The following is a 13,710-nucleotide window of genomic DNA, read 5'->3' as shown; positions in this document are numbered from 1 at the left end:
CAGCTGAAAGAGAATGTGCGGATGTCGTTGATAACGCAGCTGTGTGGTGCGGGAAGCCTAAGATGTCCATCAAGTTTTGTCCCTGCCCGAACACCCCCGAATATTCACCTTCGGCCAACCTCGGGTTTATTTATATATATTTATATTTCTCTGTTTATTTTAATGTAGCTATACTAACCTAACTAACCGTCCATAGTGTTTTAAAGTGTTTTAATGTAGCTAACCTAACCGACCACTTTTAATATTTGAATTCATTTTTCCTGCGCAAAAATAAAACTAATCCCGAGGTTGGCCGAAGGTGAATATTCGGGCGTGTTCGGGCAGGGACAGAGCTTGTACATCTTAGGCTTCTCGTGTGGTGCATTGTTTACAGTTAAAAAAAAAAAATTAAGGTCACGCGTGAAGCGACGAGAGACGAGTGACGTAAAACAAAGGAAACATGTGAGACAGTGCAGCCAATATACCAGTTATAAAACATACAGTAGCTACGTGCCGCCCTGACAAGTCGAGGTGGCCATTGCCAATTACAGATGCAACCGACACACCAAATGTATATTCCGTGGCCGAGTGGTTAAGGCGTTGGACTGCTAATCCAATGTGCTCTGCACGCGTGGGTTCGAATCCCATCCTCGTCGGAGTCATTTTATTACTTGTTGAAGAAAGCTCGAATGTATAAATGCATGAGCAATAAAAAGCATAATACACACTCTGTGCAGTAAGAGTCTATCATGCTTTCTTTTTAAATATTCTAGCGGTTTCCTTTAAGTTATCTTAACTTAGCTCAATGTAAAATTGTCTGAAAATATTTAAAACTTTATATGTTGAAAAATAGTAATAAAGGCGTTCATGTTTCCTCTAGGTAATTTTGCTACAAATGTTCTCATTCTAGGGTAAACAAGTACAAATAATTATATTGTGGTAACTTTGACTTGTCCGTTTATCCACCATGTCCGTCTTATGCGCCCTGAACATCTTATACGTCTTTTCCGTCCTGTCCACCTTACCAGCCTTGTCCGTCCTGCACATTTGATCCGCCCTGTCATCTTATCCGTCCCGTCCGTATTATTTGTCCTCTCCATCTTATCCGCCCCGTCCGTCTTATTCGCCCTATTCCTATTGTACCTCTGTCCGTATTTTACACCTTGTCCATCAAGTCTATTTTATCCACCCTATCCGCTCTGTCCTCTTATCCACCCTGTCCGTCTAAAACACATTGTCCCCACTATCTATATTGTCCGTCTTATACGCCTTGTCCTTCTTGTCTATTTTATCCGTCCTATCCGTTCTGTCATCTTATCCGCCCTGTCCACTCTCTGTCTGTACTGTGAGCCCTGTCTGTCCTGTCCGTCTTGGATGTCTTGTCTTTTCTGTATTTTTTTTTGTCTTTCTCGTCTGTATCCAGCCATATTTGTATGTATCTGCCTGTCCTGCCTTCTGTAACTTGATTCTATCTCGTACACTAGATAAGGGAAAATGACGTTGAGTTGTAATTTAAAATGAGTACGCATTCCTTTGAAACCGCACTGATAATTTTGTCAAATTGTGCAAACTTATTAAGAAGGTGTACTCCATCCACGTATTAAAGTACAAGGAAGGGAGGGGGGGGGGGCACGGCGGACAGTAATATGAAAGTTGAATTTGGATTTTTTTGTTTTAATTTCCTAACGGCACTGCCCAAGTGGCTGTGATCTATATTACAGGAACACAGAAGCAATTAGGAAGTATATTTGCTCGGTCATATCCTGTGGTTCGGAATAAGCTCTCAGAACTGTGGAGTCATCCTTCGACTATCTCGAAGGCAGATCAAAGACGACGATTTATTATTGCAACGGGTCTGCAAGACAGCGCCCAGCAACAGCTAAGTGACATGCCTCACATGAAGGTACACAATTTCATACTTGATTTTCGGTGAGTTCAGCAAACTTTCGGTTAAAAAAGTGACAACATTTATAAAAAATAAAATCTTTAGTCGTGTTTCTTACGCATTTGTTTCAACCTTCGTTGCTGCCAATCTGTTATGTATTTTTTTTTGTCCTTTCCGATACGTAACATCAACCAATATTTAAAAACTAAAATAATAATAATAGTTGCTGTTGGTTGAGAATAACTTGCCACTGAGTTATCTAATTTTCTTTTATTTGTTGAAACAATATGATCAATTTCAAACGCGAAAAAAACGTGTGTAAAGAGTGTTCTTGGCGTGTTTTTGACAGTTAGTTGCAATGGGGGTGTGTGAAAGTCAATGAATAAATGGTAAATTAAGAGTCCTGGCAGAGCGTTCTTCTGTCGGATGAAACAATCACTCTGACAAAAAAAAAATCGGTTATACGAACAAAACACAGGGAACAAGTTGGTTTGTTTTACTCACTTCATTTATTCTTCTGAATACCCGTGTATATTTGCTTGACAGTAGCAAATCTTGTTTTCTTCTTTTGCGCAGGAAAAAAAAAATTGATCAGTTCGCATCGCGTGACGTTAAGTCAATCTACCCATGAATCCTGTCGTAAACAAGTCAAGCTGGATGACAAACGGACGGTTGGAATTAAGGTCATATTGAGTACTGAGCGGACGCAACGCTATTTTATGTGCCTGGCGCGTAGAGGTTGAAGAGTGTCGCTCGCTCTATGATACTCTACGACCTCGTAGGCTCACAACAGTTTTTTTTTTCTCTCTCTCTCTCTCTCTCTCCCCCCACTCTGGTAGAGGGCTGTGGGGGCTGTAAGGGGAAGTTGAAGTAAAATGGCGGGCATTGAAATGTCAATCAAGCCCATAGAAAAATTAAAGAAAAAATTTTTAAAAGTTAAATAAATAAAGCGTTATTTTCGAGCAGTTCCTCCCCGAAAGTATCAGGCGACCAGGAGTCAGAGGGAGGTTGTAAAACGCGTGCTCGTGGAGGGTAAAGCAGTTGGAGAGGGGGAAGTGGTCGATGAACTGTCGAGGTCGTAGAAGTGGTCCAACCCCCTGGAGAACCAGCTGTCGACCAGAAGCGAGGCAGAAGGGCCTTACCTTGAGCCAGTCTCGCAGCCAGAGCACCTCAGGCTTGGGTTCGCCGACCACCTCGCACGTGATGACGACCGTGTCGCCCTCGGCGGCCTCAGTGGAGCGCGGCTTCGTCAGGAACATGGGCTCCTCGGAGCGTCTGCGGGCAGGGATCCAACATCCTCACCTTTCCCGTCGACACACACGCTCCGAGCACGAGCTACCCACGGTTCACGACCTCAGCTCTCGGCGTGAAGGCACGTCTCGGGAGCGACTACCACAAGGTGCTGCTGTCATAGTCTTCAAGTTTGCAACCTAACAACTTGCACAAAATACGAAGTGATTCGTTACGTCAAATGACGATGAAATCTTCGGACAATTAGGGCCTATTAAGATAAATGCACTCTCAGAACTTAATCGTGTCAGTAACATATTTACTCGAAAAAAAAAACTCTGTGAAAAAAACGGCGCGCACCTAACCTCAAAAAATTCAAATAGAAACTTCAGTATTAACTGCTTAACGACTTTTTAACACAAGATTACCAGTATTTCAATGAAAATTCCCTGTCAAAAATCAGGTCCAAAACCGTTTTTTTTTTTCAAGTCCTTGTCAGAGCCATTTTATCATTATGTAGTTTGTCTGCAAATCGAAAGATTCAACAGATGAGACGCAGATTCTCCGGCAGCGAATTCTAGCGGAGGCTACGCTTGATTCGCGTCCGAGATACGTAGTTTGAAAACACAATTCACGATTGTTTATCACGCTCGGCATTATTTTTAATGAATTCTGTGTTAAATTTTCGTGTCCGGGTTTCAAATTATAATAAGTGTATTTGCAACATAATAACATGAATTTGCTCGTTAGATGTAACGCATCACTGGGAAGTACTGAAAGACTAGCTCACTATATATATATATATATATATATATATATATATATATATATATACCCCTTATGCCAGAACCACTAATGTGCAAAAATCACTTTTTTTGATATGTACATAGGTAGAAAGTATTTTTAAATATCTATGTTTTGCCATAAACACGAATGTTGTATCTCTATTCCTGTAGCAATAATTGCAAGTTCTTTTTACACGAAAGTGGAATATTTGCATTTTTTGTTATGCCAAAATAGTGAATGTGGTACATTCGTGAAATTGTCTTGAAATATAAAATTATTCTTTAGCTAAAATCACGAATGTGGCACATTCGCGATTTTGGCATTTCGAAGGACATGCAACATGTAAACATACCCTTCATAATAAGTTTTCGGAAGAAGACGAGAACCGTATCCGAAAGCATATTTTGTGTTATCCTTGTGTTGAATCCCATTACTGCAGACAGAAGAGCACAAAAAAGTATTTAGAATCCAGTTTGAATATTTTCATAATGCACCCTGAATTCCAGGAAGAATGCAGAGATAATAAGTAACCTCATGTGTCCCTTGTTAAGTATAGAGCAATTTTTAATGAGTATAATTTGGGTTTTTTTTCCCCAAAGAAATACCAAAGCTGCAAATGCCTGGCTTATGATTCACTTACAGAAGGAGATAAGCAAAATGAAACAGAAGAGCATGATAGACATAAAAGAAAAGTAGAAATGGCCCGCCAAGAATGTAACACAGACAAATTAGCTGCAAAAGATGATCAACATATTTTGGCCTTTAACTTTGATTTGCAGGCTCTTTTAAATACTCCCAAAGGACTGTGTGGGCAAATATTTTACTTACGAAAGTTAGCAGTGTATAACCTTACATTTTACAACTTGGAATATCAAGATGGAACATGTTATTTTTGGAATGAACATGAAGGCAAGCGAGGAGCTATTGAAATAGAAAGTTGCGTTTATGAGTCAACAGAACATCGAAGAAGTTCGAATGATGTCGGAGAGTTGTGATGGACAGCAAAAGAATGTAATTTTTATATCAATGTGCATGACACTTTGTCAGACTCATCCAGGGCTCAAAACCATTGATCATAAATTCTTCGAAACAGGACATACTGAAATGGAGTGTGGTTGAATACATTCGAAGATAGAAAAGAAATCCAAGAATTTTCCTGTTTATGTTCCTGAAGGGTGGGCGCAAATAATTCGAACAAACAGGAATAATCCTCGCCAACTTGTAGTGAACACAATGTTGCACGACGATTTTCTTGACTTTAAAACAGACTAAAAAAGAGTTCCGAAAATTCCCATCAGATCCATATGTTGGCTACATTACGAGAAAGAGAAACCTCAATCGCTGTTCTTTAAAACTGATTTCAACAAACCTTTTCAGGCAATACAAATAAAGAGGACAGCAGGACGGCCCTCAAAAACACAAGGAGTCACAAAGGCACACAACGAGACATTCTCAATCTCTGCGCCCAAGTACAAAGATCTATGTACAATGTGTGACTAGTTGATAATTCCAAGAGAACATCATGCATATTACCGAGCATTGAAAACTAGTGAAGGTGTACGTGATGCACTTCCAGAACCAGACAATGATGAGCCAGATGAAGAGTTGATGTGATTTACTACCGGCACTAAATGTTGTGTTTTTTTCATTTTCAGTTTGTATTGTTAAGAAGTATTGAAATTTATATTTCATAATATTCTAGAACTCTATGTTTTTTTTTTTGTTTTCAGATTGTATTGTTAATTTGTACTGAAATGATTTTTTTAGAGTACTTTGAAGAATATCGACAGAATTTATACCTGAACCCATTGTTTTCCATTGTAAATTTATTTTATTCCAAGTGTTTTCATACTGTGTGCTGAATAAACACTTTTAAAGAGCTGATAATGATAACCAACCAATAAAGTTGATTAATACATTTACATTTAAAAATAAAATTAAGTCTTTTAATTGGATTGTATATGCCAAAAGCACGAATGTGTCATACTTAATTTTTAAAAATTTTAAATGTCAGGGTAGAGGACATTATTAACATTCAACAAAATACATATTCTATTTGTTTAGTTTGTCACTGTATCACGTGAATAAACACATTACATCAGATTAATATTTCCTAATTTTAAAGTGGGTTTAAAGTTACAAATCTAAATATCTCAAAACTTGTAAAATGCACATTCGTGGTTCTGGCATATGGGGGACGAATATATGCAGGTGTGTGTGTGTGTGTTGTGTATACACCATTTTGTTATTGGTATGTTATTGAAATTTTTGGTGATGTTGGTCTTATCTTTACAGAAAGTTTGTCCCAGAACTCAACAACCAGCTGAGAACAGTTGATAGGCCATTCAAAAACGGTTCTGGAAAAAAAATTCAAAATGTTTGTAGTTTTTGAGTTAGAGGCGTTTTTAAAATGTTTAATCATCTCCACCCTCCACCAAATAATTGGATAAATTGACTTAAAAATTTAGCTACACAATCATGTATAACCCTTCTATAAAAAAATATGAAGTTACGGTTAGAAGGTTGCCAGATACAAAATTCTGTACACCGCCATCTTGAATCTTGCCACCTTCTTACCATAACATCTTTAATTAATATAATATGTTGTACCATCAAAACAAGACCAGTGTATATCAAAAACCACTCACTTTTAATATAATGAATTAAATTTTTAAAATTTACCAGTATATTCTATTCATCCTACAGTAAATTAAGATGAAGTATTGTGGCTCAAAAATCCGCTTATTTACTGGAATAAATTCAACGAATTACCTATAATAAATAATTACATAATTATTTTTTTACATAATTATTTTACGTATTGATGGTTTGGTTCTGGTATATCCAAATCATTGGCACAACAAAATAAAAAACTATTTCCAAGTTTTTTTTACACTAATGTAAGTTGTTATAAATATAGGTTAAATGATTTTTGGTGTCATCTTTTTTTTAAATACATACTGTTTATTTATGAAATTATGGAATATCAAACATATAAGACGACGAAACGATTTATAATGCTATTTGCGCGAAAACAGTGTCATTTAATGTGTGAAAAAAAAGCTGCAAGTTTAAAGTAAATATTGTTATGTGAATGTCTAAAACAAACTTACTTAGAAAAAAATTGCAAATTATTTGTACTACACTGTAATACAGACATTTTAAAGCAAAAATAAGGTAATGCCATATTTTTTACCAATCGAGGAACATCATTTTCACAATTATTCACCTGGTCTAAAAAATAATTTTACACAATTACACAAGTAAAAAAATGTTATTAATTGAATGTAGATGTTTCCAAATTATGAGAATTTTATTATGCCTACGAAGGTAGTTATGCAATTATATTTGACCTGAAAACACTATTTTTCATCCCTTGCAATATGAAAAGATCGTGTAAATTTTTTCAGACAAGGTTTAATGTAATACTACCATGGTTCGACTTTCGAAAAACTTTTTATATCGTTTTTCGTTTCATGGTCTATAGACCACAAAACCACCGTCAACTCAAAAGTTTATAAATATATGAAATATATATAACAATTTTTTAGACACGATAACTGTCGCAATTTAAAAAAAAAAAAATCACTTCCAAACTGATACATAAAATATAGTAGTTGGATATCTCAGTCGAGTTCGTTAATGGGCAATACCCGACCAAAGGTGTATAAATGGTAACAGTTTTTTTTTGCAAAACAGAAAAATCGCTGAAACTCCCATAATATGGGAAATATCACATCCGTTTGAACGTATTATAACTCGCAGGGGTGGTTAATACCAAAATCTATTGTATGAAAAAGTTTTTGATACGGCCTACCATAAATGCGAGGGGTTGAAAAAACAAGGGTTGAAGGACAAAAGAAAATCATAACTCTTTGAGTAGGCACAACATCGAATTTGTAAAAATTATGTATTAATCTTATAATTTTTATCTAAAACTTTTGTTTGAAACAATTTTTTATTAGACGAACCATTGCTTCAAGGGGTTAAAAAAGGTTTTTAAAATAACAAAAAAATCATAAAATCCGTACCTTGTACATTATTAAATACATTTATGTTTATTATAAAACATAAAAATATTATCTACAACTTTTGACCGAAAATATTTTTTTATATGACCTACCATTACTGCAAGGGGTGGAAAATAACAGGAGATAAAAGACAAAATATATCATAACTCCCTTAATATGAACACTATTAAATCCATTTGAATCGTTTGCAAATCGTATAAATATTATATAAAACTTTTGTTTGAAACAATTTTTTATACGACCAACCATAACTACAAGCTGTGGAAAAAAAACAAGTTTGGGAAGACAAAAAAAAGTTATTACTACATTCGTAGGCACACTATCAAATCCGTTTGGATATTTTGTAAATCTTATAATTTTTATATAAAACCTTTAACTGTTACAATTTTTGATAAAACAAACCATTTTTGATAAAACAAACCATTATTTCTAAATATTGACTAAAACTATTGTGAAAATAAATTTCTAACTAATCAACCATTACTGCAAGGGGTAGAAATAACAAGTTTTGAAAGTAAAAAAGGATAATTACATTTTTAATAGATTTACCATTAAATCCGTTATAATGTAAAGTATAAATACTAAACTTTGACTTTGAATAATTTTTTATGAAAATAATTATTACCGTAAAAACAGAGATTGAAATAGAAAAAACAATTCTTAGTATCAAATTCGTTAGAATTTATTTTAAACCACCTTAATATTATCATAAACCTTGGAGCAAAGTAAATTTGTATACGACCACGTTAATAGTGCAAGAGATGAAAAATAGTGTCTGAAAGTCAAAACTATTAAATAATGACTTTAGTTGGCCTAAAATATGAAATTAGTTCTAAGTTATTCAATGGTGGATACCTTGAGTTAAAAATAGTAGGTAATAATTTTCGCTTCATGGAAAATGAGCGAATATTTAATCGATCATTTTATAATATTGCAGAACATAAATATTTAATGTACATTGCAGAACATAAATATGTTATGTACATTGAATTCTCAATATATTCCAGAAGTTTATAGAAATTTGGATAATATTTCCAGAATAAATAGGTATTTCGAAATATACATACGCCTGATGTTATGATTTTAACACTCGGTTGTCAAAATGTGAATATTATTTCATAAAATACTCTTATGTTCACCAACCACTTGATGATGTAACGTTTTGTTTGTTAAATTGCCAAGCGATGTAATTCTAGGCTTCCATAGTTTCAGAACTCGCAGTTCTGTAAGTTGTAGTTTGAATGTCCTCACAAAGATACTCTTAAGTTTGACGTCAATTACGTTAACGCTGTCAACTGCTTATGATTCGGGCCTCCCGACTGCGTGGTTGTTACCTCTGTGGTGTGCTTGACAAATTGCTTGCGGTTTGGCTTTCACAATTTTTAAACTTCCCGAGAAAAAAAAACCACGTGAACGAGTATTTCAGTACATCACCAGTGATGTGCAAACATCTAACCTCGGTAACTAGCAAATTCATGTGTTCTCATGTTGCAAATACACGAAATCTAACGTAGAATTCTTTTAAAATAATGCCGAGCGTGTTAAATATACAGGCGACCTGCTTTGAAAGTCTAAAAACATATATTAATCTAATTTTTATTCATTTATTATCGTCTTTATCAGTGGCGAAGTGAAGGCGATACGCCTTTTCTTACACCTAACCACATTTCCTTCCGTTGAAATTTTACAAAAAAATAAGCCTAACATAGACATAATAGATTATAGGATAGGTAGCATGATAGAAAGCAAAATTAAGCTTTAACTAAATCCTCAAAGTTATAAAAGTTACCTAACCATTACAAAATTTAACCAAATAGCTAATTAACAGGTAGCTAAAATCAAGCATAAGCATGCCCATGCTGGAAAGTAATCAAAACTAAAAAAAAGGCATTGCCAAAAAAAATATTCAAGAAGCCGCGAGGTGATCATGGTAAGTAGATGTTCCAAATATTTTTTCAGCCTGTGATTGAAATTAGCTAGGTTTTTTTGATGGCCTTGTCACCTGTTTTAGTTTTTTGGTTTTGCGCCGGTGAATAGTCAACAACGATCACTGATAATTTGTTATGACCTAAAAACACTTGAATCAAAGGTGGCGTATTTCGACATCCATTCCTCATCCACAAATGAGGTGAATCGCTTTTTCAGGTACATTTTAGGTCCCATTAACCATGGTCTAATATTTGTGAGTACTCGGTTATTTGCCAGAAAAATGCTATCTTGGAATAGTGTTTTTTTTTCGTATGTGTAGATCATAACGCAAATGAAGGGTTGATTTAAATGTTTGGTCCACGATGTTTAAAATAGGAGAAATACGTTTTATACTTTACAAACCACAATTCTTAAGTTTCACGAACGTGAATATTTCTGAGGCATTACTAAAGACTCCGTTAATGAACTCGACCAAGATTTTATATATTTTTTTTATTCTTAACCTTGAAAGCATAACACTTTGTGTCCATTTTTGGGGAAAAAAATTGCACTTTTAACCATAAACTTGACCATCTTTTGTAGTTCTTTCTGTTGTCATACACAGCATCAGTATCTATATGTCAAAAATTCACATATTTTAGGTAGGAAATTGGTGAGTAAAATACGAGAGGAACTGTTTAAAATTCTTTAAACTGCTCTCTTAAAAAAAAAAAAAAAAAAAAAACTGGTTTATTGACATCGTGTCCTAATGCCTCCGTGGTTCGGAATTATCATTCTGGAAGTAATTTGTTCTAAATTACGGCAGTTATCATGTCAATAACAATATTTATCACTTTTGATTTAACGGTGGTTCTATAAGATGAAAACAAAACAAAAAAAAATCTAGCTGAAAATTTCTCGGAAGTCTCATAATGGTTACTGCTGAAAGGAGGTAGTCAATTCTTCGAAATCTACGTGAAATTGGATTTTTTTTTTAACGTTAACATCTACCCTCCTCATCACTCTTCGCCTGACCTGGGTGAAAGGGGGGGGGGGGGGAGGAGAGACACGCTTGTACAATGAAGCGGCCGTCAATCTTCCCGGACTGCCCCGTTTACACAGCGGCGGCGCCGACAAAGCAGCGCCGCCTCGTTTACGACCCACGCTCGCCCCACGCTCGCACCACGCTCGGCCGACCACGCTCCGGCCAGGCAGCACACCTGGTGCCGCGTGGGCAGCCCGCAAGAAGGGGGAGGGGGGGAGAAGAAACCCCCCCCTGACGCTAATCGCCGACCGCGGAGACAGCTGTCCGTCAACGGACACCTCCGTCCATCCACCCGCCGACCCGCCGCGATCTTCGAATATACATACTGTATAGAAGTCGCCAGCCCAGGTTAAAATATTTAATACGGTTTGAGGTAGTTGGTTAATTCACCGCCGCAACCGCCACCATCTCTAGGGCATCGACTTGTGGTGGTCCCTAGCGGACAAGTGTCGAACTCTTCAAACATTCCTTCCCCCTCCCGTTGAAAGAACTTGAGCTGCAGTGAATATTTGGTGGGGGGTGTGGGGAATGACAGCGGGCGACAGTGCTGCGCTCTAACGTGTAAATAACAACCTAAGACGATACAGGGCGTTACGGCAGCGCCCTGCAGCGGTGAAGTTCCCAAGCTGCTCATCATACGCTCCTGAAAAACGTAGAGTAAATCCTATACACTCGCGACTTCTATACAGTATATATATATATTCAAAGCCGCGAAGCACCCGTTTTCACGTACTTCTCAACAACAATGTTCAATTCTCAATCCGTCGTCGCAATGAAATTTAAGACTCCGTCTCGCGGAAAATACATTTAAAAAAAATTATTGTAAAATAATAAAATTTTCGTTAATCTCAGCTTAATGTAGTTATCATCGAAACACGTTAAATATTTTAAGAATGTGTTATCAAAATGTGCGCAGCTGAAATATTTTTTCTTTTGCAAATTATATATAATTTTAAAATTAAATTGAACTTTTTAACTCAAGCAAAAGACCTTAACAAATTTACGAAATCCCACAAAGAGATTAAAAAGGGGGGTTTATAAACAAAATACCGGTTATAAATAATAGAAATACAAAATTACTACATACCTCTTACAGTGATGGATGCAGGGGTTATAAGCGGACTTTATCCCCCCCTCCCCCCCCCCCCAAGATTTTGGGGGAAAAAATATTTTTTTTTTAAATATTAGTGAAAACGGTATGTTATTTTGGTGACGTGAAGTGAGCTGTTAAAATCACCTGCAATTTCAACTGGGTAAAAATGTGTGTTTTCAATGGCTACTTAGACCCATATGTCACTGTATAAGTGTCTTTAGTAATGCACTGTTTAAAATTATCACTTTAAATTTACGTAGATTACTCATTACAAATTATCCAAGGATCTTCGTAAATTACCGGCTATCTTAGTAAATTTATGGACACCAAGTTCACTTTCTTTGAACATGAATCCAAAAGAGTATCAAAAGAATATTCTTGGTACATTAACATCAGAACTTTCAAAAACCTTTTTAAGAACCCTCTTATTTTGTCCAAGCGTGTGTTAATCTTTGTTCAGAACCAAAAATACAACTCGGAAATCAAAACACGGCGTCGTTGCTACGAAGATTCAGCTATTTGAAATTAAGACGAACTATTCGTTCATTTGAGGCTGTTTCTTCATTGAAAAGTCCGTAAATTATTTTGGTATTGCTAACCGTGTGAAATGTTTTTAAACACGTGATTATTTTTCTTTATTTTTTCTTTCAAATGCCCCCTTACCCTGAAAAAATTTTCCATATCAACCATTAACTCCTTATTAATCATTTTCAGAAATGTCATTCCTAATGACTGTAATAGAAGAAGTATGGTTTCATGAAGAAAACACCATATTTTCTTATCACCTAGAATGGGAGGTAAGAAACTAAGAACGCATAACATTCATACACACTCATAATCGGGTTTATTCCCTTATTCTAAATTCTTCTTCAAAGAGGGTAAATAAATATGTTTAATGATACGGACCAGTATTCAATATCAATGATTACAGTGCAAGATTTAAAAGCACAAATGTATAATTTTCATTTTTATGCTACCTTATAACCATTCCAATATTAACTTCCCTAACGCAATGCTATTTATTTATTTTTTAGTTTTGCTTCGCTTCCGTGTTACATCCGCGTAGAAGGCGTGGATTCCACCGACGTTTCGGTCGACCTGGCAGTCGCCATCATCAGGGCAGCAGTCACCTACGGTAGGTTAACTGCTGCTCTGAAGATGGCGACTGCTGGTCGACACGCAACCGACTGTCCGCCTTCGAGAATGAAGTTAACGTTAGAAATATCAGCTAGCATCACAGATTCCACGGTAACAACTAGCTGATGAGCTGACAAGATATATAGTTTTATATATACTATATTATCATTATATTATATCCGATATTTGCACTCGGACGTGTTTTACTAAACAGAACATTAACACCCCTAAAGTTACTAAACGGAGGATTTTACTGAGCACGGAGCAATAAACGTAATTTTTTTTTATCGCGGCTAGCAAAGCCTTTCTCGCTCAGGTCATCGTTTTCCCACTTCCCGCCACCGCGCTGATGATGACGGCTGCAAGGTCGATCGAAACGTCGGCGATAACCTCGCCTTCGAACGCGGCTACAAACCGGAAGCCGAAGCTGCTCCAGGCAATAATGGCCCATACCACACAAGGGGGGGGGGGGGGGGGGGGGGGGGGGGGAATTATGTACGTTAAAAAAATCTTCAAGAAAGACATTTTCACTCATTACAAAACATGACTATCGTTATTTTTAAACGTATGTAATAATTTTTTTTCTCTTTCGATATGATACTAAAATAGGCACATA

The 13,710-nt window shown here is 36.2% G+C and overlaps 1 protein-coding gene across 4 annotated transcripts in view; it reads right to left on the bottom strand.

The window, feature by feature from the left end:
* LOC134538271 (titin-like) overlaps positions 1-13,710 on the bottom strand; it is a 453,345-nt gene that overhangs the window by 246,447 nt on the left and 193,188 nt on the right. For all 4 annotated transcript variants that reach the window (XM_063379437.1, XM_063379439.1, XM_063379438.1 and 1 more), the window contains one exon: positions 3,007-3,139. In XM_063379437.1, the coding sequence (XP_063235507.1) occupies positions 3,007-3,139 (133 nt within the window). The remainder of the gene's footprint in view (positions 1-3,006; positions 3,140-13,710) is intronic.

This window comes from Bacillus rossius, chromosome 13 (genome assembly GCF_032445375.1).
Source record: "Bacillus rossius redtenbacheri isolate Brsri chromosome 13, Brsri_v3, whole genome shotgun sequence".
Lineage (NCBI taxonomy): Eukaryota > Metazoa > Arthropoda > Insecta > Phasmatodea > Bacillidae > Bacillus > Bacillus rossius.
The sequence above is the reverse complement of the archived record's forward strand: the minus strand, read 5'-3'. Positions and strand labels throughout refer to the sequence as shown.